Source organism: Mastomys coucha, unplaced genomic scaffold, assembly GCF_008632895.1.
Source record: "Mastomys coucha isolate ucsf_1 unplaced genomic scaffold, UCSF_Mcou_1 pScaffold3, whole genome shotgun sequence".
NCBI lineage: Eukaryota > Metazoa > Chordata > Mammalia > Rodentia > Muridae > Mastomys > Mastomys coucha.
Window position 1 is genome coordinate 33,660,494 of NW_022196909.1, and position 25,334 is coordinate 33,685,827.

General features: G+C 41.4%; 1 protein-coding gene across 2 annotated transcripts in view; it reads left to right on the plus strand.

The window, feature by feature from the left end:
• The window catches only part of Tmem26 (transmembrane protein 26), a 49,252-nt gene extending 34,586 nt beyond the window's left edge, over window positions 1–14,666 (plus strand). For both annotated transcript variants that reach the window (XM_031348773.1, XM_031348774.1), the window contains 2 exons: window positions 6,980–7,056; window positions 10,335–14,666. In XM_031348773.1, the coding sequence (XP_031204633.1) occupies window positions 6,980–7,056; window positions 10,335–10,753 (496 nt within the window). In that variant the 3' untranslated portion in view covers window positions 10,754–14,666. The remainder of the gene's footprint in view (window positions 1–6,979; window positions 7,057–10,334) is intronic.
• The last annotated feature ends 10,668 nt before the right edge of the window (window positions 14,667–25,334 follow it).

Sequence of the window (25,334 nt, forward strand, 5' to 3'; positions counted from 1 at the left end):
CTCTCTCTCTCTCTCTAACAGCTGAGCCAGGAGCTCAGACCTCTTAGACACTGCTCTTACCTGAAACTGTGCTACACTAAGAAGAGTCAATGTTGCTGAGTTTGTTGCTTGTCTCTGGTTAATTCCCACAGCACAGGATGGCGGATCTTTGGCAGTGTGTCTAATCTAATCTAACCCATATTTGTTAAAGGGGAGAGGTACCTGTTGACCTTTCCATTGCCCGTGGCTTCTCTTTCAAAATGTTCACCAGTCTAAATGGAGCATATTCAGGAGAAGTAGTTCATCACCTCTGGGAATGATCTCTGTATGACTTCTGAACACAGATTATTTATTAAAAAGAAAAAGTCTGTCTCAACACCATTATTATATCTCAGAATATTTGACAATGCAGAAAAGGCCATTTCTAAGTTTCTCCTGGGCTCAATCTCTCTTCAATTTTCTCAGTGAAAAAAAAATTTTTTTTCTGAAAACTTTGTGCTTTCTCTTCTTTCTCGTCTTTATTGTCTCAATGTGTTTGCTATATTTTTAAATGTATATAAATCCTACTCATGAACTATCTCTTTTATACTAAAAAACCCTCTGTGTTAAAAAATTAGTTAATAAAATAATCAAAGAGTGACTTAATATGTATATATATATATGATTTATTTATTTTATGCATATGAGTACACCACCATTGCCCTCTTCAGACACACCAGAAAGAGGGCATCAGATCTCATAACAGATGGTTGTGGGCCACCACGTGGTTGCTGGGAATTGAACTCAGGACCTCTGGAAGAGCAGTTGGTGCTCTTAACTGCTGAGCCATCTCTCTAGCCCTATTTTATAGATTTTTTAAAAATTATTTTTATGTGCGTGGATATTTTGCTTCCATGCATATTTGCATATTTGTGCACCAACTGTGTGTGTGATATCCACTTGGCCAGAAGGCAATGTCAGATTCCCTGGGACTAGCAATACAGATGGTTGTCAGTCTCCATGTGGATACCAGGAGTCAAGTCTGGGTCCTCTGGAAGAGCAGCCAGTGCTCTTGATGGCTGAACGGCTCCTCTGTCACTTCATATTTTTTACCTACTGAGTTGGTTGTGATGATCCACCAAAAGTTAGTCATTTATTTTCCCATTAACTAAAAAGAAAAAAAAAGAGTACACACTCACCTCAATAATTTTACTTCTGAATCTTTTCATTTTTGATGAGAGAACTCATCCTCAATGAGGATGGTAATACTCCCTGGGCTGAGATCTGACACTGCACAGAAAAAGGGAAAAAATGGGATGGTAAGCTGAGTATTCATCTATCTCTGCTTCCTGACTGGAGATATAGTCATGCTCAATCATCTAGATTATTATATTATCATATAGTTATATTTTCATATATAATCTATATTTATAGATCTATATATTATAGATTAAATAATATACAATTATTATATATTATAATATAAATGTAGTTATATTATTATATAAACTGTGGATATGGAGCCTATTGCAAATCATGCTTCCTGGATATTTCTAAAGGTTGACTGGCTTACAATGGTGGTCAATAAATCCACCCTACAGTCCTTTGAGATTCTTGCCTGCAACTTTAGATCAGTAACTTATTTAACTTTCCAACATTTCCCTTCTAGGGTTCACTCTCTTAGCTAGCAATTCATTATTCTTCTTTAGATTTTTTCTTTCTTCTTTCATTCTTTTTTTGTTTGTTTGTTTTGTGTTTTGTTTTGTTTTGTTTTTTGAGACAGGATTTCTCTGTGTAGCCCTGGCTGTCCTGGAACTCACTCTGTAGACCAGGCTGGCCTCGGACTTAGAAATCCACCTGCCTCTGCCTCTGCTGGGATTAAAAGTGTGTGCCACCAGATTTTTTTCTGATGTATCTTTCCATAGTCATTTTTTTTTGATAATTTCATTTCTCGGCATTCATGTTCTTCTATACTTGGCGTGTGGACAGATTATGATACATACAGACAACTTTGCCATCACTGTTCATGATTTTTAACCTTGACTATCTACAGAATGGGCTTTGAAATCACCTAAGAGATGCACCTCTGGGTGTGCCTTTGAGGGTCCTTCCAGAGAGGTTTAACAGAGGAGGGAACGCCCTCCATAAGTGGAGATGGTGCCTATTTCCAGGTTGTGTTCTGGGACTGAATAACAAAGAGAAGCTTAACAGTTAAGCTGAGCACTAGAATTCATCCCAGTCTGCATCCTCACTGTGGATACAATGTGACCAGTCATCTCCTGCTCCAGCCTCCGTGATTCTCCAAGATGGTGGACCACACCCTTAAACCGACTAAGAACCTAAATCAACTCCCATTTCCTTCCTCAGGTCTTTTCTGTCCCAACAATGGAAAAAGTAACTAATAAGAGAAAGTTATATGATTACACTTGGACATGTTTAAGGCTAGTCTAGAATTTATCTCCATATAATTTGAATATGAAATTGAAACACAGAGTTTTAGAGAGAAGGTAGCATAAAAATAACATAAATAACAGACCTAGTTATTGCTTATTTGTCAAGATGTGTACCTGGAATTGTTCTAAGGTTTCAAGGTTAATAAGTTATTTCATTTTTACATTCATACTGAGGCAGACACTGTCAGGATCATCATATAAATATAAACATTAGAAATATAGTCTCAGGACTATATGTAATAAAAGAAAAATAACTAACATGCATTGTGTCCCCTCCCTCAGACACAGCCTGAATCAGGTACTGTATTAAGTTATATTTCAGCCAGGAAGTGGTGGCGCACACCTTTAATCCCAGTACTTGGGAGGTAGAGGCAGGCAGATTTCTGAGTTCCAGGCCAGCCTGGTCTACAGAGTGAGTTCCAGGACAACCAGGGCTACACAGAGAAATCCTGTCTGGGGGTCGGGGGGAGATATATTTCACAGTAAATAATACTCTCAACCAGTCCTATGAAATCCAGTAGCTATTGTGATTGTCAGCCTCACCGTACCAAAGAGTAAACAAAAGCATGCAGATGTTAAGTGAGAAGTGGGTATAATGTAGCTTATAAGTAAGAGTCTATGCAGATGTTAAGTGAGAAGTGGATACGACGTAACCTATAAGCATCAGTCTAGCATAAAAGGCCTTTATTCTGCTCTTCTGGAGGGTAGTCAGGCTGGTGTTTGCATCCTTAAGAAACCAGACAGTGTACCGCCACTGCACTCCATGGTATTACCGACAAACATTTTTGGGCTGAATTATTGAAGTCTGAGATTGCAAGAAACTTCAAAAGTGAGAATTTCAGAAAAGCTCTCCTTGCATTCATTTCAGAAAGCCTCTCTAAAATATCAGCCATTTTCTTGCAAGCTCTGTGGGATTAATCCTAACAGAGGCCATCTGCCCCGGAAGTGATATATTCTGTCTTTAGGCGTTATTTTTAGAAATGAAAGATGCATCTAAAAATCCTTTGAGGCTGAGCTTTTGCTCTGAACTTACAAGACAGAGGTTTACTTTATCTCCCTCACTGGATCCTTTTAAACACATGGGAATAAATATCCAGCTCTTCAATCTGTTTCCTACCTAACGTTGCTCCGAGTTTCATGGTAGTGATAGGTTCTGTCCATTTGCTCTCCTCAAACATGAAGCATGATACATGCTACCGATGTGTGCTAAGTATTCTAAAATACAGTAGGACTAAAACTTAACCGTTTAATTCTTGGTAATGGTACTGGGATGCTTGTGTAATGAATGGCTGTTTTGCCCTGTCAACAAAATGGGCTTTAGAATCATGTAGGGGACACGTCTGGGAATATCTGTGAGGGAACTTCTGAACATTTGGATGGCACAGTACAGTCTTTAGTGAGTTATTTAGTTTGTACACAGGGTTCCAGGGGACAAGAATGAATGAAAAGATGAGAGGAGGGGGGAGACAAAGAGAGAGAGAGAGAGAGAGAGAGAATAAGCTGGGTGCTTACATTAACCTCTATCTGCTTCCTGCCTGCGGAATGCCTGTCCCGCCATTAAAGGTGACATCACTCAAACCTTGAGGCAAGATAAATCCTTTTTGCCAAATTTGCTTTGGTTCTCTGTTTCGTCACATCCAGGAGAAAAATTAATGCTCAGAATTAGCTAAAAGACTAGATGTGGGCTGGAGTGATGGCTCAGCACTTAAGAATGTGCTCTACATGAGGACTCAAGGTTTCTTCCTAGCTCCTAAGTCACGCAGCTCAAAGCTGCCTGGGACTCTAGCTCCAGTGGCTCTGCTGCTCCCCTGTGGCTTCCATGGGAATCTACATACATACACACATACACATATGCATGTAGATACACACACACATATAATATATACATGTAAATATATATATGTAAATATGTATATATGTATGAGGATAGATGCTAAAATCAGCTAACTTTATTCTTTCAAGAAAATCTATTGGGACATACTTTCCCCACTTACTATGTCTTAGTTTGCTTCTTGATCAGACTTGGAAACACAAATGCCTTTTTTGTTGAGTTGCTAGAGGATTAAGTATAATCCTAGAAACCATGTATGATATTAGTTAAAAAATGGAAGGTTTGCTCTGTGAAGACACTGACAGGTAAAAAAGCAGTTTAGTCTGCCTTCTCAAGAGACTTCCACTTAAAATTCGATTTTATATTTCTTGGGAACTGACCTGTGCTTGCATTTGACTCTGGAAAGCCATAAATCATGTCCCGCCACAGGCGCATAATTAGATATCAAGGGAATAAAAAAAAAAACCACTCACTGCTCCTGGGGAACAAAATCTTTTCTCTTCTGCTCCACCCTAATTTAGGTTATTCAGTGACATCGTTTTGGGCTCATGAGTGGGTTTTTCTAGAGAACCACTCTCCGTTTCCATGCATTGCATACACATGAGAAGCCTTCCACCTACATCATCAACAAGGTCATTGATCAAACACACAGGGGAGTGGAGCCCAAGACAGAGCCTGTGGCGATTAGTTAGAGCATTTTATTTCAGAACTCATTTGCTCAGTCCAAAATCCACCTAACCATACTCGCTCACAATATCTCTTAATTTTGTTAATAAGCTACCATGGGAGATATTTGAGAGAGGCTTATCTAGATCTGAATGTCTACTAGCAATTTATAGCATTATAGTTTGGTAACCCCAGGTCAATTTTTTTTTTTTTTTGAAATAAAGACAAGGTAAGCTCATTTGAGAGCAGTTCTTCCTGGATAACCCACAGGACTCTAGTAATTATTGTCTTTTCTGAAGCCTTGCAGACACCTTCTGATGACTCCCTTATGTAGGTGCTGATGGTAACTTGCCTTCTCTCCTTTGGACTCCTGCTTCACGTTGAAGGTGGAAACTTTTTAATTTCTGTCACCAAACCCCTTCTCGAAATTAACTTGCTGAGGCAGATGATGACAGCTTAGAAGTTTCCGTCACAAATGCAGCTCTAATGTCTCAAGGTCTCCACGCTTGAAGCATTGAAGGAGACCCCTGAAATCACCTCCCCAACGTTTCTCTCCATCACACTTCCCGATGCCTCTCTAGCCCCTCTCCAGGCAAAACTCCCACTTGGGCAAAGTTGGAAACAGAACTCTGTTGTTCCATCACAGGGTCTCGCTTTGTTTGCGTGTTCGTGTGTATCTTTGCATCTGTGCAACTTGTGTTCTCTCTGAAACTACCTTCCCAGCTTGTTCTTCTGCGTTGCTGACATTCGGGAGTTTCTTCTTTTGTACTTCCAGTCAAACTTTTCTATAAAAATAAACTGAATGCCTATCATTTCCAGGTACTGTCCTGGGGACTGAGAATAAAATAGTGAAAGAAGAACACACCCATACACCCATAACACACACACACAAACACACACACATATGTATATATATATATATACATATATATACATATATGTATATACATATATATGTATGTGTCTGTGTGTGTAATATATATGTATATATACATAATAATATATATGTATTATATATATAATATATATATATATAACACACACAGATACATACACACAGGCACTAACACACACACCACATACAACACATACCACACATATATGTACCACACACAGAGATGCATGCACACACACACACACAAACACACACCACACCCACCCATATACACACACACACCACAATCACACATTTTTGCCTTCTAGTCTCTACTCTGTGGCAAGTTGTTGTTTACTGTAATTATCACTGCAATTTTCCCTCCCGAGGGTGGCCCTCCTTTACTCTGTTGAGTTTGGGGTACATAAGCATCAGCTTGCCCTTTTCAGTTGTCTCTTTGTTTATATTTTATTTTTTTTTAAATTGTGTGACTATGTGTTCCCCTGTGCCTCGTACTAGAGATCAGCTCCCTGTGGACTGAGGTTATAGATGGTTTTAAGCTGCCCCTTGGATGATACACACCAAACCCAGGTCCTCTGCAATTCTTAACCACGAGGTCATCCCTCCTGCCTTTTGGATTGTCTTTTCAATAGTCTTGGGGTCATGCGACTATCATCAGCTTTTCTGGGAAATAATTATTGAAACTGGGGGGGGGGGAGTTTGAATACTTATGCCTGTATTTAACTGTTTCTGATAACATTTCTGTCCTGTAATCTTTCTAAGGTGTCATCAAATTAGAGAAAAATATGACATCAATAGGCTCTATTCCTATTTATGCTCATGCTTACTATAATTGTCATTCTTAGTAGTAGTAGTAGTAGTCGTAGTAGTAGTAGTAGTAATAGTAGTAGTAGTAGTAGCAGCAGCAGCAGCAGTAGTAGTAATAGTAGTAGTAGTTTTTAAAAAAATAGATCACATGTAGACTATGCCGGTCTCAAACTTGTTATGCAGCCAAAGACCCAGTCTTTCATGTGGTTCTATGACTGTGCATTTTTAAAATGGATTTATTATAACACAAAATATTTTGCCAACTCATCAAATCTTTATTTAGTCGCTAACAAGCTGTGATTTAATATCTCTCTTGTCTGCCTGTGGTTGTATGGTTAATTGCTAATTTAAAATGCTATTATCTTCTAGAAATAACCCTACTCTGGTCTCTGGCATTCTTGTGGTGTGGACTTGGAGTATGTTGCAGTTTCCCCTTGACCTGGCAGGTAAATGTTTTCATATTTGTACAAATAATTAGAAAATTATGACTCAAATATAAATTATACTAGCACAAAGGAGGAAGCTGAGGGAGGTCATGTTTTGATAGCCTAGTGTTAGCTCTACTCCAACTTAGAAGGAAGGTTGAGACTCAGGAAAACCAAGTGTAGACTCACTTTGATGTGTGGTGAACTTAAGATCCATGAGTATAGCCAGGTATGGTGATGTGAACCTTTAATCCCAGCACTCTGATGGTATAAACAGGAGGCTCAGGGGTTCACACTCATCCTTGGCTACCTAGCAAGTTTGAAGTTAGCCTGGTCTATGGAAAATTCCATTTCCAGAAAGACCCCCAAAATTAAAATAATAATAAACACGTGAGCAGTTAACGACACTGCTCTATATTCAACTCGGTTAATCCCTCCATTACTGAACATCTCTAATCCTGCCAAAATTATATATGTGCCTCAAGTTTTCCTTCTGTGAAATGGGATGACCCAGCCGTTCAAGTGACGACTCAGTAACACAGTGAGGGCTAAATTGACCCGGCAAAGGTGTAGTCTCCATATTTTCAGCCAACCACATCTTGAGACCCACGTGTACTCTAAGAGGAACAATATCAAGCCCCAGTGTGGGAGATTAAGAGTTCCTTTAATGGCAGCTCTTATTCTAATTTTAATAAATACATCAACCTTCAAGGGTTGGCAAGAAGCAAACTGTTCAGCTGGCCTTCCATACTAACGATTTCCTACACTATTGTAGTATTGCTGTGTTGTCCTATAGTATGGTACCCACCAGCCACACACAGCTGGACAGAATTGTATTACGTCAAACCAAAGGAACAACCCTTCAGTGACACTGGCCCTGTTTTTCCAGCGCCTTTGGCCTGTGGGACTCCCATGGTGGACAGCAAAGACACAGAGCTGTCTAATGGTCATAGACCATTCTATTGGTCGGTGTGAGCTTGGAATCACGCCGTAACTCTTTTGGCATGTTAGACATGTGACTCAGTAATTCCTCTCTTTGGTGCTTTCCTCTGGAGAAGCCCCAGACTTTCATAATTCTTTTCCTTAGTCTATTTTATTCTTTGTGACACTCTTCCTGATGGCTTCAGGGTAAAGATAAGTCAGAATACGTACGTTTTGGGATCCACATTAATAGACGCAGAGACCTTTTATTTGGGGCCTTTTTAAAAAAATATATTGATGTAAGTGCACTGTAGCTGTCTTCAGGCACATCATAAGTGTGCATTGGATCCCACTACAGATGGATGGGAGCCACCTTGTAGTTGATGGGGATTGAACTCAGGACCTCTGAAAGATCAAACACTGCTCTTAACTCCTGAGCCACCTCTCCAGCTCACATTCCAGTGTCTTAAAACATACACTTTCTTGGATACAATTGTTTCCCGAAGAGATAGGAAGAGTTGCCTAGCTTTTTTTCAAATTAGGGAAACAAAATAAACAAACAAACAAAGAACAAACTAAACAAACAGTCAAAACACAGTTTGGGCAGGGCAATGACCTCTTTTAATCCCAGAACTCTGAAAATAGTGTCAAGCAGATCTCTGAGTTTGAGGCCACCCTGGCCCACTTGTGAGTTCCAAGCTAGTCACAGCTACATACTGAGATCCTTCTCAAAAAGAAAAAGGAAATAAAGGAAAGAAACAAAAATATAATCTAATTACAGATTAATAATCAAAAATAAATATATGCGAACAACTTAAAGAGGTTTTGCTGAGTGGTATCTGGAGGTACATGGTACTCGTTACCCAACCTGAAGTCAGCCAGCTGTCATCCTGATCGACTCCTGGGCTCCATCCTTTATATATCGAATAATATTACCCTTCGGGGGTCTGCCAGGAAGAATTTCCTGAGCATGGCTTCTTACGAATGGCACTTACTGACCTTATGTTTGTCTTTCATGGTCATTCACTCGTCTTCTCCTATCTTGTGGTTTATAGACTTGCTAAGAAAGTTTGTATTCACAAAAGGAAATTTAGTAAACGTGCAGAGGTGACAATTCTCTGCAGCTGTTGGAAAAACAGAGACCAAATGTCGCTTCTGACTAAACCGCTATTGTATTCTGGAACAAGCAGTAGGTTACTTCAGCCATATCAAAGCCGCTTCATGATATTTACATGCCATTGATAGATTGAGACATCCTTTATTGGAAAACTCCAAATGGGAGGCTTTATTCTTACAAAAAAAAAAGGATTATTTTCTACCCTTGACCCTGAATTAAATTTACATCTTAGAAATTAAAACAAAAGTTTCATCTGTTGATGGACTCGCCTTTTGTTCAACTGAAAAAAAAAAACCTATGCAATTATACTCGGTCTCTCATAAACTGGGGAGACAAAAGCAGAAGGAATTAGGACCAAATAAAATAATGGCTTTTATTCAGACTCCCACACATACACACACCATTACCAACATTAGAAAAATATGTTTAAACGTGAGCCAAATTTGAATTTGAATTCTAAGCACTTGAGTTTTCCAAGCAGAGTTTGCTCATGTGGTTGAGTGAAGTAGTACTTAGAGACAATGTAGAGAAAACACATCTGGAATGGTCAGTGCTGGGAACTCTGTCGTTCATACACTGCATTTAAGGGTCAAGAAAATCCCTCACCCGCCTACCCCAAGAGGAAGAATGAAGGAAGAGGCCAAGCACAAGGTGTTATCCTAACTGGAAAACAAGCCAATAAGTAGAGACCCCTGTTTTAGGATTCATAATATCACAACTTTTAAGGGAGAAACTAAAGCGCCTGGAGGTTATGCAACATGGCCAATATGTCAATGCTAGAGAACAAGGGAGTCAAAGGAAAGTGCCAAATTCCCTGACTTGAGGCTCTGAGTATAGCTCTCCGCAGCAAACCAACAAATAAACGTGCGCGCACACATACACACACACACACACACACACACACACACACACACACACACACGCATGCACGCGCGCGCGCACACACACACAAACAGACACACACACACACATGCACGCACGTGCAGACAATTTCCTTTGCACCTCACTCTTGACAGTCTATTTAATAGATCCTTCCCTACAGGAAGGCTGGAAGATGGATGGTGAGTCTTTAAAGTGGGTGGAACCATGTGACCTGAATCAGACTGGGACTGGGGTGGAGAAATGCCCCCTGTACCTCCACATTAAACTGGACATTCTCCCTCGTTTCACAACCTGACCGTCCGAATGACTGTCACATGCCCCTCTCCATTTCCCGTTTCAGAATGTTAACCATTGTTTCTTTCATTTTTTTCTCCCCCAGTCCAGTTGAAACTGGTATGCCCGACCTCAGTGAAAGCCAGGGGCTTCCGTAGGGTTTTCCTGTGCCAGTACAGTGCGGATCTATGGGCCATTGGCCTCAGCTTCTTCATCCAAGATGGTCCCTTCCTTGTTGTGCGCCTCGTCCTGATGATCTACTTCAAAGTGATCAACCACATGTTGGTGTTCTTTGCTGTGAAGAATTCCCTAGTGATGGCTCTTCACTTCTACCGACTTGTGGCTTTGATTATGGCCACACGTGATTTCATACAAGATCACCCAGAAAGTCCCAAACTGGAGCACAGTGGCCCAGACCAGACCTCTGAGGGCGGACCCAGTGAGTGGGAGGACGCCTCCCCGGAGGCCCTGCCTTTGCGAACCTCACCTGTCACCTCTGAAGAGTCCTACCCGACCACACCTTAGTTATTGTTTCCAACGTGCAGTAGCGAAGCTTGATTCGTTCTCTTCTTACACCCCCCCCCATGTTTGCATACACCATTTTTTTAAGGAAACAATACTAAAAGATGGTCTTGTATCAAAGCCCAAGTACTGCTCTATGTTATCATCTGAGTGGAAGGAACTTGGACGACGAGTGGCTGTCGCTACAACCTCCTGCTCTAGGAGGGGGACATTACACTGCTCTGAGAACCATTCTAAGTGTTGAATGCTTGAAAAGCTGTAGGCAGAATGTCATAGCACACCCTCCAAAGATTTAAGGCTGACATTTACCACCCGCTTCCCTATCTCTAACTCTCCCAGTTGCCTAGTTGCACAGTTTTTTTGACTGGCTGGACTGCATCACTCTCTCATCTTAGGTTTTCTGCAATGTCCCTCTGACATTAAAAACAAAACCGTATATTCAGTAAACGCCGAGCAAAGGAGAGAAAGATGTTTTTAAAATCAACTTGCCGTGGGCTGCAAGTTGGGAACTAGCACTGCCCTTGCTTCCTCGGTACAGAAAAATAGCTGTGGTAACTGCACAGGCCTTTATGGGAGTCCTGTTTTCCTGGGCCAAGGTGAGAGTCTGTCATGGTCCATGTGTTCTTAGAGCCTCGTGATGGCTTTGGACTTGGGTAGCACAAAGTTGACAGCAAGCCACTTGGGTTCAACCAACTTCATAGCTAGGGGATATCAGGGAGACACCTGCAAGTCACACTTCCTCCCTACTACAATTTACAGGACCATCGGTATTTGAATACCTAGTTACCATATTCTGTGTTGTCAAGGTGCATCATGTGATCAGGTTTCAAAGAGCACTAGCACACAGTGATGAAGGTGTCTGAGGCCCCTTAACATTATCATGGTTTCTGTTGGCTGCCAGCAGCCACTCCTGGAGCAGCAACAGTAACAGAGATAGACACGGGACCTGGGAAATGATGTCAGTGTCCCCAGTTTGGTTTCGGGAGCAAGCTGGAGGAACGTGGTGCCAGTCTCATGCCTCTTATGAATCATGGTGGCTTCATTTCCCCACAAGTGAAATCGTCTTTCTCTTCCACAGCTCTGTACATTCTGGGTAGAAATGACTCCAACCCTTTGAAAGTGGCTCTTACTTTTAAAGCCATGGTAAAAACTCGACTTGGCAATTTATGAAACAGCTCTAAAACTGTAGTGTTGCAGTTTAGGGTATCAGTGAAGCCGTACTAGAATCCCCAGGAACCCAAAGATGTGTATTCTGGATACACAATTTACAGGCGGCAACCATTAGACAATCTGTTGGAACATTTTTTTTTTAATCTATGAATTTCTGGTATGATATGATATTTATCCACTGTGTTTTGATAACAAGTTTTATAAGCAAATTCTATTTTATACAAAACCACAACTGTTTCCCCCGTAATTTCTACTTCTTTTATCCCCTGTACTTTTTGTTTTTAACAATGTCATGGTTGTAAACTGTTCAGGAAACGAATGGGATACATTGGTAATTTCTCATAATAAGTGTATGCAAGTTAAGGTCAAGATTGGATTTGTGCAAGGTGAAGAAGGTGACAACTTTTAAAGGTATGTTATTCAGAGTTTTTAGCAATGACACTTGGGGACATGTCCCATGGTTAAGAGCATGTACTGCGCTCGCTTGCAGAAGATTGGAATTTACCCTAAAATCTACTCCACAGGTCTTACAATCACTTGTAGTTCCAGCTTTTGGTGGGGGGGGGGAAGGTCTTCTAGCCTCTGTGATAACTGACTGGACTCATACACACATACACACACACACACAGATTTATTAAAAATAATAAAAATGTCTTATAATAAAAAAAGTCAGCAATGGGAAGCAAAAAAGAAAAAAACAATACTATTTCTCAAACTGCCCTAGCCTCCACTAACTGTGCTGGATGCTTTGTGTTGAATACATGACATATATATGCCCCAATGACATCTATGTGCCCCTATGACATATATGTGCCCCTATAACATACATGTGCCCCTGTGACATGTGTGTGCCCCTATGACATATATGTGGCCCTATGACATATATATGCTCCTATGACATATATGTGGCCCTATGACATATATGCGCTCCTATGACATACATATGCCCCTATGGCATATGTACCACTGACATACATGTGCCCCTGACATATGTGTGCCTCTATGACGTATATGTGCCCCTGTGACATATGTACCCCTGACATATGTGTGCTCCTATGACATATATGTACCCCTATGACATATATGAGCCACTCCTTACTGCCTGACTGCTCACAACATATTTTTTGTGTGATTTTTGCCCCCCAGGAAAGCAAACACTGAGCTTCCAAAAATAAACCCTCAAGTAGTATGACTGTTGCAAGGATAATTTTAAGTGCTTTCAAATCCGAGGCTTGGCTTGGTTTCATGAAAGGCTTTCTTGTGTTTCAATAAAGTATTTGGTAATTAGCCCTCCTCCTCAGGCCTGTCCAAAATCTGGCTTAACTTGGAATGCCAGGAAGTCAGAGAGCACCCAGGACCAGCTTGGTAATTAATGGATGGTCAAAAATAGACACACAGTCTTCAAGGCTTTTCCAGGAAAATCTGCTAAAGACAGCATTTAACTCAACTGCCAGTGTTTCTATTTCCTTAACGCTGGCTGCTTTGATCATAGGAAAAATGTCTGTTTGCTTAGTCTACGTTTTATCTCTGATGAAAAGCTAAAAATATACTCAGTTGTATGTTTATAATTATTACTATTATTTTAACCTTTAAAATTGTATGTTTTTACTGTAGGCTCATGCACATTGTAATGTTTTTAGATGTCCAAGTGTTTGTCATAAATGGAACAGAATATCAGTCATCTCCTTCATGTCGGAGTCTTGAGACTTGTTTACATTTTATTTGTAGTGAGATAGCTTAATCCTGTAGGACACAGGCTCTGCCCCTAGCCACAGTACATGCCAAGCCCCATCCCCACTCCCGGAGGAGGAGGGGGGCTTCATTTACAATGGCTGGAGCTGTTGCTGATTGATTAAAGCGATATATCCTTCCCCGCAAGCATATTCTTCCACTAATGAGAAAATCCGTTGTCCATGTTTACACGATGCTGTGCGGACACAACCTCAGGACCCTCTTAGGCTTTGTCCATACTGAGGGAGTCTTAAAGGCCGTGATACTGTGCTTAAGTTGAGCCTACCGCTCCGAAGTCTTCGGTTCTTTTCCACCAAGTTTGGTTGCTGTTGTGAATGAATGACGGTGTTAGAATTCGGAGGCCTCAACGTGTCAATCGCCTTGGGAGCTTCCAGGGTGAAGTGTAAGACATTTCTGCCGCTGGCTCTGGTGTCCCACAAGACCTTGAAGCCAGGTGTTGATGGGATCCACTGCTACCACCCTGGCTCAGGGTTCAAACAGGAGCTTTTCAAACTGTGGGGAAGAATACCACGGAGATGCGAATCTGTTAGGATTGCCGTGGTTCCAACGTTCAGCGTGGATGAGAAACCATCGCAGTCCTTTCCCACAAGAAACTGTTAAGCAGATTCTCCAGTTAAAAGGGAGGAATGCTGGGACTCAGCCTGTGGACCTCCAGTCCACAACTTGTTTAAAGAGAAGGCAAGGCTCACAGAGCCAACACCCTTGAACTACAAGATGAAAAGACACCGTTGGTTCTTTCCCTGTTTTCTCATTCTCGACTTTACCTTTTAATCTTAGAGGAACTTTTAACCCATCCTCGGACAGATCTGAACTTAGAACCGCTAAACAATGACTGAAGAATGAGCCACCAAGCACTCATACTTTATCAGTTTTTATCTTTAGGTCTTTCTTACTGAAATAACTTGTGAGCGTGTTTTCTGTGAATATTTCTAGATTTTGATGGGACTGGCCCTTTCGTTTTATTACCGACATTAAATATTTGTGTACAGCTTTCTCCTGTTGCCTATTTTTTTTCCTCCTTTTTGCCTACTTTTTGCGTTTCTCTTCTCTACTGCAACTCATTTCCTCCATGGGTTTTTCAAGCTCTGCCTTAATAAGTAAAACCGATCTATTTAGAAGATGATTAAAGTGACGTTTTTCCAACCAGCGAGCAAAGAATGACCAATTTTATAACTGATGTTGGGAAAATGTTGCTACCCATCTGGAAAACATAAAGCGGGATTTTTATCTCATGAAATCTATAGAAATAAATTCCAGATGGATTAAATCTCGTCGTAAAATGAAACTATAAATATTGGATGGAAATGCGGAATGTGTCTTGAGCCCGTGGGGGATGGGCAATGTTCTCTGAAGCAAGACCTGGAACCTAAAAGCAATTGACCGACAGCCTTTTCTATGTGAATGCCTCACATTCGTGGTAAAAGATGTCACAAACATACCCATTAGGGAAATATAAAGAGCTAGTGTAGTCAAGAAACAGAAAAAAGGGAGATATTGGGGAGGAAGAGCCAAGGGTATATTTATTCATAGAAGCTTGGACATCTAAAAAAATACTAAAACTTATGTAACAATTTAATATCTACCTTGAAAGTAAATAAGCTTAATACCATGTACAAGCAATCAGCAGGCAACACATTTTTGAATAAATTTTCTTTACAGCACAAATTAAGGCCTCAAAATGGGTAAGTTTAAACTTCAGACGTATAAGAAAAGTTTCAAATGAGGCTCAGTGTCATCAATGAATAAGTTACCAAATATGTGTGTGTGTGTGTGTGTGTGTGTGTGTGTGTGTGTATTCTTCTAGAGATCTAACATCATCTCCATGTTACTAATAAGACTTAATTGCATGGGAATATGTGATCTAATGTGTGAGCCTGTGTGAAAGCCTTCCCAGATGCTATATGTCGTCCTCAGCCACTTCCCACCTATATTATTGGCTAAGCCAGGGTCTCTCTGTGAACCCAGCACTCACTAACTCACCCAGTCTAGTCAGCCAGCTTGCCTGTCTCTGCTCCACAGGACGGAGATTGCCTGAAGTCCACCATGCAGGAAAGCGAGTGTAGGAACCCTGGAGATTCAGACTCTGCTCCTTGTGCTTATTGGGCCAGTGCCTTACCCACTGGACAATGTCCCAGTTCCAAGTCTTTAACTTCCAGTGACAAGTACTGATTTTTAACAACAGGTTTCCTGTTTTACTTCTAATTCTAAGATAGCTTATAATGAAATAGGCACAGAAGAATAGTTGGAACGTGTTTTTAAAAAGACAAATGAGAGAGTGCGTTCAGTATATTTAACTACATTACACAGTTACAATAGGCAAGAGAATTTGGTTCTGTCATCTGAATAGGCAAGCCAAAATTTGAATGGAATAAAGTCAATAAATATGCTGAACTACCCAAGGGATTCAGCTACATGATAAATCACAGGCCAGGAGTAGAATATTATGAATAGTTTAGGTTTTGTAAAATATTAAATTGGATCTCTGCTTCAATCCATATGTTGAAAATGCTTCCAGATGGGATCAAGCGATTAAAGATTAAAATTAAAAAAAAAATAGAAAATGTTGCTTTTGTACTTGAAATGGCAAGAATGACTTTTTAATAAGACATAAAGCAAGGACGCAAAAGGGATTCACACAGCAGCTCATGGAAGATCACACATAGTAAGAACATCATAGGCTAAGGGAACTGAACAGTGGGCTAGGTCATAGAATAATAAAACAATAAGCAGGATGGACGGGCTTGCAACAAGTATACCTAGGCAAGAGGTTGCCTGAGGAATCAACAGCTCCTGTCAGTACAAAAAAAAAAAAAGTTTAAAAAAAGCAAAACGTCATTGAAAACTCAAAACATAAGCAAACGTCTTGTGCGTATGAGTCAATACAGAGTGAATAAAATAATAAAATAAACAAGTAAAAAACTTAAACTACGAGTAATCACTGCTCACACATGGTGTGGAAAACAGTCTACTTTTTTTTTTAAGGTGTTACAGTAAAAGGAAGCTAAGAGAAGTTAGGCACCACTGTCCATGGGTAGTGAAGGCACACTGGTAGAGTTTCACAATAGAATTCAGAGATGAAAAGTAACGTTTGTCATCTGACCTAGCAATTCAACCCTCCAAGAAACCATCCTGAGCATGTGTTGGAGTTCACTGTGAATTGGTTTTTCTGTTCCTCGTTACCTACCTAAGGCATTCTCTGATTGGCTTTCATACAAATCTGATGGCCAATTAGTTGCCCAGGAAATGGAAGGCGGGACTTCCTGGGAGAGAGAAAGGAACTCTGGGAAGAAGGAAGAGGAAGAAGCTTTCACCGGGAGCTATCAGAGGAGGTGGGCATGACTATGGACTTGGAACACATAGCTAACTACGGGCTGGATGGGGCTAGGTGGTTGGGTTAACTTAGATGAGTTAGTTGAGAGTCTGCCCGGCCAAGGCCCAAGCTCTGAAATCTGAAAAGGTCTCTGTGTGATTATTTGGGGAAAGTAACTGGTTAAGGAATAATTGGCACTGTATTAATTTCCAGCATTAACTAATATATAAAGAATTTTAATTATCATCTTTTTTTTTTCATGAACGTATGACAGAACCGGGAGCAATGAATAAGCAATAGGGAACATGGTTACCTATCAATTTTAGAAAGATTGGTTGATCTAAGATCATTGATAGGAACAATTACTTAGAGCAGCCCTTCTCAACCTGTGGCCATGACCCCTTTGGAGGTCAAACAACCCGTTCACAGGGGTTGCCTAAGACCATCAGAAAGATCAGATATTTACATTATGATCTGGTAGCGGATTTACACTAATGAAGTAGCATTGAAAAAAATTTTAGATGGGGGTCAGCACAACATGAGGAACTGTATTAAAGGGTCACAGCCCTAGGAAGGCTGATAACCACTGGCTGTCTGGAATTTGTTAAAATTAATGATGGATACAATTCTAACGTGTTGCACTCTTTGTGTTATGGGTACATAACACAAAGAGGCACGCTTCATAAGCAGCTAATAAACATGAAACAATACTTATTTTTAAAGATTATGGATATTTCTGACCCTAATTTGTTTTTAATGCTTTTGTATTTCTTTGTTAAAAGTTATTTATCTTCATTAAGTGTATGATTTTCATTTTTTTACCTGCATGTATGCATGTGCATGATGTGCATGTAGTGCCTGTGGAAGCCAGAAGAGGGCATCAGATCCTATGGCAGTAGAATTCCAAATGGGCTCTGGGAACCAAACCTGGTCCTCTGCAAGAGCAGTAAGGCTCCTAACAGATGAGCTGTCTCTTCAGCACGTGCGCGTGCTCTCTAATATAGAAACTCTGATATCATTTTATCAATAAAGTAGCGAGTAGCAGTCATTTCTTTTCAACCCAAGAAAATAAAGATCTTACTTACCAACCAAGAAAAATCCCACGAAACACTTGATAAATCAAAGGCCTAGACCATGCCAAATTCTCTTTGCCTCGTGAAGAATTGAACACACGGGAAAGGAAATCATAAGTAGAACTGTAATAGCCTAGAAAATCAAGCTGACTAAAGGGTTCACTGGGTCCTGATTGATAAGCATCACAAAGATTAAATTATGATCACCAGTCTGGCAAATCTTTACTCTAGGAGATTTATGGGGCTACCAAAACTAACCATACAGAAGCTTAGCTTTGAATCTCGCAGCCAAGTTTATTTTCTGGAGAGAGACTGGGTACTGAATGGAGCCTTGGGCAGCGGGGGGATGAGGGGGTGGGGGTGGGGGGGAAGGTATATGACTGAAAGAATCAATATGTTTGTTTCCAAGTCCACTTCCCCAGCCCATCTAACTTGAGTATGTAGCCATTTTAGATTTAGTCAAATATTTACCAGATGTACAATGGGCTGTGGTGTATGTTCTAATGGGTCATATACAAATCTGGTCAAATCATGGAGCAAAACAAAAATTCGTCAGCCAGCCATATGTCAGACATCATATAGACTTTGTATCCGATGAAGAGTCTGGGCCAAGGAAAACTGGATCTATAAAGGAGGTATGTTTTCCTTGTGGAGAACATTGGTTCCTGCCAATAGCACGGCTGGAAAAATACTGATGGCTGCCGTCCTGGTATCTTGGGGGTTGTTCCTTCCTTCTGGCCAAGATTGCTGCTCTCTATTATTTAAGGGTTCCCATGTGACCTGCGTGCAGTTAACAGGTGGGTCAACGGCTGAAATTATGTCATCGGATCTCTCTGTTTCAACTGGTTCAGGTGAGGTTCAGGTGACTTGTGGGTTTTACTGATCTATCTAGAGCAAAGATTTTTATAGATGCCGTGATTGCTCTCTCTCTCTCTCTCTCTCTCTCTCTCCCATTGTCTCTCTACGTATCACAGACACAGCATGTACACTCTATAAGAAGAACACACTGGTTCTCCTTTTCAGGCACCCGTGGCAGACTCAGATGTATCCCTTAACCCCGCTCTTTGTTCTTGCAGCTCCTTCCTAAAGAGCCCTTGGTTCCGCAAGATGTTCTGGCTGCTGTTTTCTGAGTATGTTTCTCTCCCACCTTTATCCTGCCATAGATAAAGCTGGAGTTCCGGAGAAGAAGAAAATAGAGAGAATGGACATAGATTGCCAAGGGGATTTATTAGATTGGTTTACATAATACAGGCTGGAGGTTGAACAGCTCAACCATGGTCATCTGCACACCTGGGAGGATAACATGAGGTTGGATGTCTGAGCAGTCACAAGGTGTTGCTGAAAGCCTGGGGGATTTCATGGAGAATCCATAGTTTTCAGTCTAGGTTGGAAGGATGAAGAAGCTGGGTTCTGGTGTTGGTGAGGTATGGTGGTAGGGGTGGTGCTAGCATTAACAGCAACACAGCAGATGCACTTACCAGCAAAGAATGCAGGTAAGCAGGCAAAAACAGCCCTGCCTTTGGCTAAAGGTGTTGCTTACTCTAGCGGAGGTGTTCCCTCTGCACGAAGCTTTTCTGGAAGTAGCTTCGCAGATGGATCCTAATTAAGTTGATTCTAGATCCAGTCATACATCTCTAACCTAAGTACATTGGTTTAATTTAGCATTTCAACCTTTCTTCTCTCCAGAACTGCTACCCTTCTCTAATCAGTTTTCTGTCTGCCTGATTTCAATCCACAGAATAGTTTCCTAAGCTGTTTTCATATTCATGCATCTCTTTTATTTAAAACACTCTTAAAAAGCCCACTGCCAATAAAATCAAACCTAATACCCTAAGACATTTCCAAAGTAACGTTAGTCTTGATCCAATGATTTAGCTCCATTCCCTACAGTGCAGTCACCAGAAAGAACTTTACTGTATCTGTCATTGTCTTCTACACCGTGTGCTTGGAAGCAAAGCTTTGTTTGTTTGTTGGTTTGTTTTTTGAAAACTCCTTACAACTCCAACCGCACTAGTCAACTCAAGTCTAGTCGCCCTGTTCATGTCCTTTGTGAGCAGCCTCAGTATATAAGGGAAGAAAGACCTTGACAGACATTCCTCCATGCTAGGAACAGAGCACCCACTCCAGACTATCTATTTTTAGAGTTTCCAATGGATCAATAATGCCAGGGAAGATCAGGTGGACACAGGGCTACAGCTGCTTATTTATCGTAGACCTCAACTACAGTTTTAGAAGCAACAAGCCCAGGATCTCTGGAAGTTTGCCCCCCTGAGTCTGAATAAGCCGTGCATGTCGTCCAGTGTTCACTAATCCCATGAATTCTATTTAGACTGCCTCAGTATTGCCTTCCCACGGCATGCTGATCCCCACAAAGATTTTGATTCACTCCTCCAATGATGTTTCCCACTTACGGTTCATCAGCTTGTTGGCAGCACCTGCTTCCACAAAAGCTCTGGAAGGCTTAGATCACATGTTGCACATTCCTGGTTCCCAGGCTGAGTGGCTCTCCTCTTCCACCAAGGTTTAGAGCTCGCTAGACTTGTCTCTGTCCTACTCCATCATCTGTACTGTGACAGTTAATTCCGACTCTATCTCTGTCATCAGGTTTGCAGCTGCCTTGAGACCACAGGTTATGTTTTATACTCCCTTATAATAATCAGAGAGTTCTGTTCCCAGAATACACTGGAATTTTTTTTTTTAACTTTCTGGTACTTCTTGATATGCCCCTGTCCCAGTCTCTCCCACCCTGAGCCAGGTCTTCTCATTTGATTACAGTTTACATGCCTGATCCTTGGGGGAGACTCTCACATTTGTCTTTCCCCAGTAGCCTCTCTTACATTTGTGTTATACATTTATGCTCCCATAATTATACATGTGCATACACATATACATGTAGAGAGATAATAATAGATGATTTATATGTGATAGATGGATAGATAGATGATAGAAGTTAGATTGCTAGAGATATATGATACATAGATGATAGATGGATACATAGATAGATACATAGATGATAGATAGATGGATACATAGATAGATAGATACATAGATGATAGATCCCATTAACTCCCTATTACTCTCTCTTAGCATACTTGGCTGTCACTCTGTATGACCTCTTCTTCCAACAAACCCCCATTGTGTGTGTGTGTGTGTGTGTGTGTGTGTGTATACACACACATGTGTATATGTACGTGTATGCCTGTGTGTATGTGTATATACTTATGTGTTTGGTAAGGCCTCTGGTATGACCATGGATGAGATTTATTTACTAAATTTAAGAGCAACTGGCTAGTGGTTACACCACTGAGGAATGTAACCGCACCTCTGTTCCCCAGAAATCATTAACTGTCTGCAGCCCCGTGGGTAAGGGAGAAGCCTTGGGGTTCTCCTAGGGGAGACAGTTGATGGGCCAGTTTTGTGAAGATAATCACAGCTGAAGAGAGTCCATGGCTACAGCAGCTATGGCACAAACAGCTTTCCCCACCACTGCTCCCTCTGCCCCCACCTCGCCCCACTTCCACTCTTCCCACACCCTTTCCCTTGGTGTTTCCTGACCCTCAGGGAGAGGCAGGATACAAACATCTTGTTTAGGACGAAGCACTGAACAGTTACTTACTCTCATCACATTAACCCCATTAATGCCTCAGCATTAACCTCTGTCCACTCCAAACAGAGGCTTCGCTCACCAAGGCTGTGAGCAGCATTGATTTGTGTACAAACACAAACATTTAGAAGGCAATTTGACATAGTGTCCATTCAACAAAACTGCCTATAACTTCCTCAGCCATAAGATTTTGACATAAATACATACGTATACGTATACATATAATATACATATATATACACTACTACACAAAATCTCCTTGCTGTTAAACGGACTTCAAGTTTAATCGGAAAGTAGTTGGCTACACCCATAAGAGTTGTGCCCCTAATGCATCTGTGGGTACATGTTCCCTAACATGTTACTATTATTGTTGCACGTGGGTGAGTTCAGGGTTGACTTCTCCCCTCTCAGCAGCCCACCTAGCACCTTCAAAGACCATGAAGTCTAGTCAGCATGGAAGAAGCTTCCGACTCAGTTCTCGCTGGGTTTCTTTACATTTGACAACCGGTGGCAACTGCAGCGGAAGGAGACTTACTTACCATATAGTTCTAGGGGCTGGGCAGCCAAAAGCAATGGCAGTACCTTGTATTGCTTGGGGGAGTTCTAAAGTCTCCTGATTAACAGCCCACAGGGAGGCATCTCTTGCCACCCGCTGGGATTTCCATAGGCTTCATTTAATAACCACCTTTATCTTTAGTTCCTTCCCAACATTTTGACAAGTCAAAGTTTCTTATTAAATACGTTCATAGTGTCTGGCTTACCTGCAATGAAAATGTGGAATTCAAGACGATCTGTCTTGTTCATCTCTGTCTATTGGCTAACATATTAGTAGTGGCCCTGTAGTGTATCGTTTTTAGTGTATCGTGTTTTGTGTGCTCATGTGTACAATAATTCTTTGATAGTATGAGAATTTAACTTTACAGTTATATATGTGAATATATTAATGTGTTATCATTGCTTGTGCATTTTCTAATGTGAACTGGTTTTTTTTTTTCCCCCTTAAGGGCATCTATTGCAGTAAATCTCCAACTCCAATAAACCCTGGCAATGTAAACACAACTCAATTACTATGAATACATGCTGTGAGCCTAGATTGGGCAGATCTACCACTACACAACCATCTTCCCCATATAAGAGACCTCAACTTGCAGTTTCTCCAGGCCCAGTGCTTCTGCTCTGCTTTCTCCTTCCTCCTCCTCAATTGCCCTCTCTCTCTCTCTCTCCCTTTTCTCCCAAAACCTTCAGCTCCACCTTCACCTCTTTCTCTGCCCAATCATCGGCTCTAGCCTGTATTTATAGATTAAGGTGGGAAGAAGGTTTCCAGGAAATCACCTGAGTGCTGCCTCATTCCTTGTTCGTGGCCCCTCACAGGAGAACAGAAATAACATCAAAGACAATAAGCCCCAGGGCTATCCACAGCAGGCATCCATTCCTATCGACTCTACTTCTGGAGTACGAACTTAGACAAGATCCAATCAGAGAAAGCACAGACTTTTTCCCACCTGAGTCCTCCCTGGTTCTCTGCTGTTTCTTTGTGGCCTCCTTGTATTTCCCATGGTGGCACCCACCACTCCTCACATTTCCCATGGTGAGCTGGGAGCACCACCCACCACTCTTCACATTTCCCATGGTGAGCTGGGAGCACCGCCCACCACTCCTCACATTTCCCATGGTGAGCTGGGAGCACCGCCCACCACTCCTCACATTTCCCATGGTGAGCTGGGAGCACCACCCACCACTCCTCACATTTCCCATGGTGAGCTGGGAGCACCGTCCACCACTCCTCACATTTTTTCAGCAACCCTGTCATTACCCTCTGCCCTGATGGGGCTCGCTGCCTCTTCATACTCAGAATGCACAGGTCCCATCTAGTGACCTGAGTGATGCCCTCCTTTCCTGTCTTTCCTCTCACTGGCTCATTGAGAGGGTGTTCACCATCACCACCAGCTTTCTCCCAGACTTCTCTTCTGTATTTCTACACACACACACACACACACACACACACACACACACACACACACACACACACCTCAGCTTGTCGTGTTCACAGATTTCAAGTCCTCTCTCGTATCCATTTCTTTTCTGGCCTTCCCTGAATATTTGTCAACAGAAATTCCCTCTTAGGTATTTCAGCTCAGTGTGGGAGCTCCTCTTTGGTTAACTTTCTTCCTGTACTTGTTGAATTCTAAGAACAAGTTTTGTTTTACAGTGAACACAGCTGTGTTATTTTCTCGGATTCCGTAGGTCACATTGCTCACGGCCATGATGTCAGGCATGCATACAAGCATAAAGGAGAGTAAAATGATCTCAGGTCCCACCTTGTTGTAATGTTCATTATCATCAATTTGTCAGAAATCATCTTGTAAACCATTAAGGATAAATGACAGCTGGAAAGGTAGACAGAAATGAGATGATATATTGCTATTCTTAAAGACAAAATCGCATTGCACTGCGAGAATTGGAGAAGGGTATGGCTTGCATTTGTATTCTGAAAAACTTCAGCTCTCAATGTTCTTAGTACTACTTCTCTGAAGACTAACATAGCCTCATTGGGAAGAAAAGAAAATGCCTTAGAATTTTGTGAATCTGAGGCTGGGCCTAAGTGCTTTACCCTATGGTAAAAGGAAGAATTTAGATTTTATTTTATTCATGATCTCATGTTACATGGAGAATGTATATGTATATGTACAAGCATATATACAAATATATATGTAATATATATGTATACACATATATGAATGGTCAGTGACATCAACAGAAATCTTCGAAGACAGATTCTGTATGAGCCATTGACCATCATGTGAGGAATGCCTAAGTTAGTTAGACATTGCCCATGGTTTGGGGAGATTTATATAGGCGCTATTTAAAAACAGCCACTGTAACCCCACAAATTTTACTCTGAGCTGCCCATGCTCATTCCCGGAAAGAACTTCCTCTGGTCCTCGGCAGGTTTTGTATGGAAATTTGAAGATCCCACCGCTGCTGCTTCTGTTGTGCACTTTGAACGACAAGAGGGTGGGCACACAGGAAAGGGGATGTGAGGAAGCTGGCTTGAAAGAGATGAGAGTGGTTTGGGTTTTGAAAACACACCTTTGTAGGTTGACGGCTGTCGATTTCTGTGGTATGGCCACAGTCAGATGCCCAAACATTACGCCATCTCATCTTGAGCTTTATATGATTTTGCCAATAATCTACGGTCTTCTTTTCATGGGTATGCATGGTCTTCTGGCAAAGGCTTCTGTCTGAACTCAAAGTCAAGAGACCGTTCATGTGCAAACACGGTGGAATACTTAAAGGCATCACGCACACCTTCAGAAGAGTCCAAAGCAAGCTTCTGGGGGCTTTCTGGGGGTGGGGGAAGGGTAGAGGGGGGCGGGATACTATTTTTTCACAAGTGAGGGAGCAGAAGAGAGGTAGGAACATGGCAGGAAACAACACCACCACCGTCAGAATCCAACAATCTTACAACAATATTAAGGAAATGTGTGGAATAGAAAGCCTTAAAGGAAAACACAACTGTACGGAGATTGTCAGTCCACATAAGAGTAGGAATCCATCCATGCTCTTTAGGCAAGCACTTTCAACTGCGTGATGCTAATTTGGATAGGAGAAAACAAGTCACTGGATGCTGTTAATTTTGCCTGGGAGTCAACAGCAGAAAAAGCAAGAGTTGGG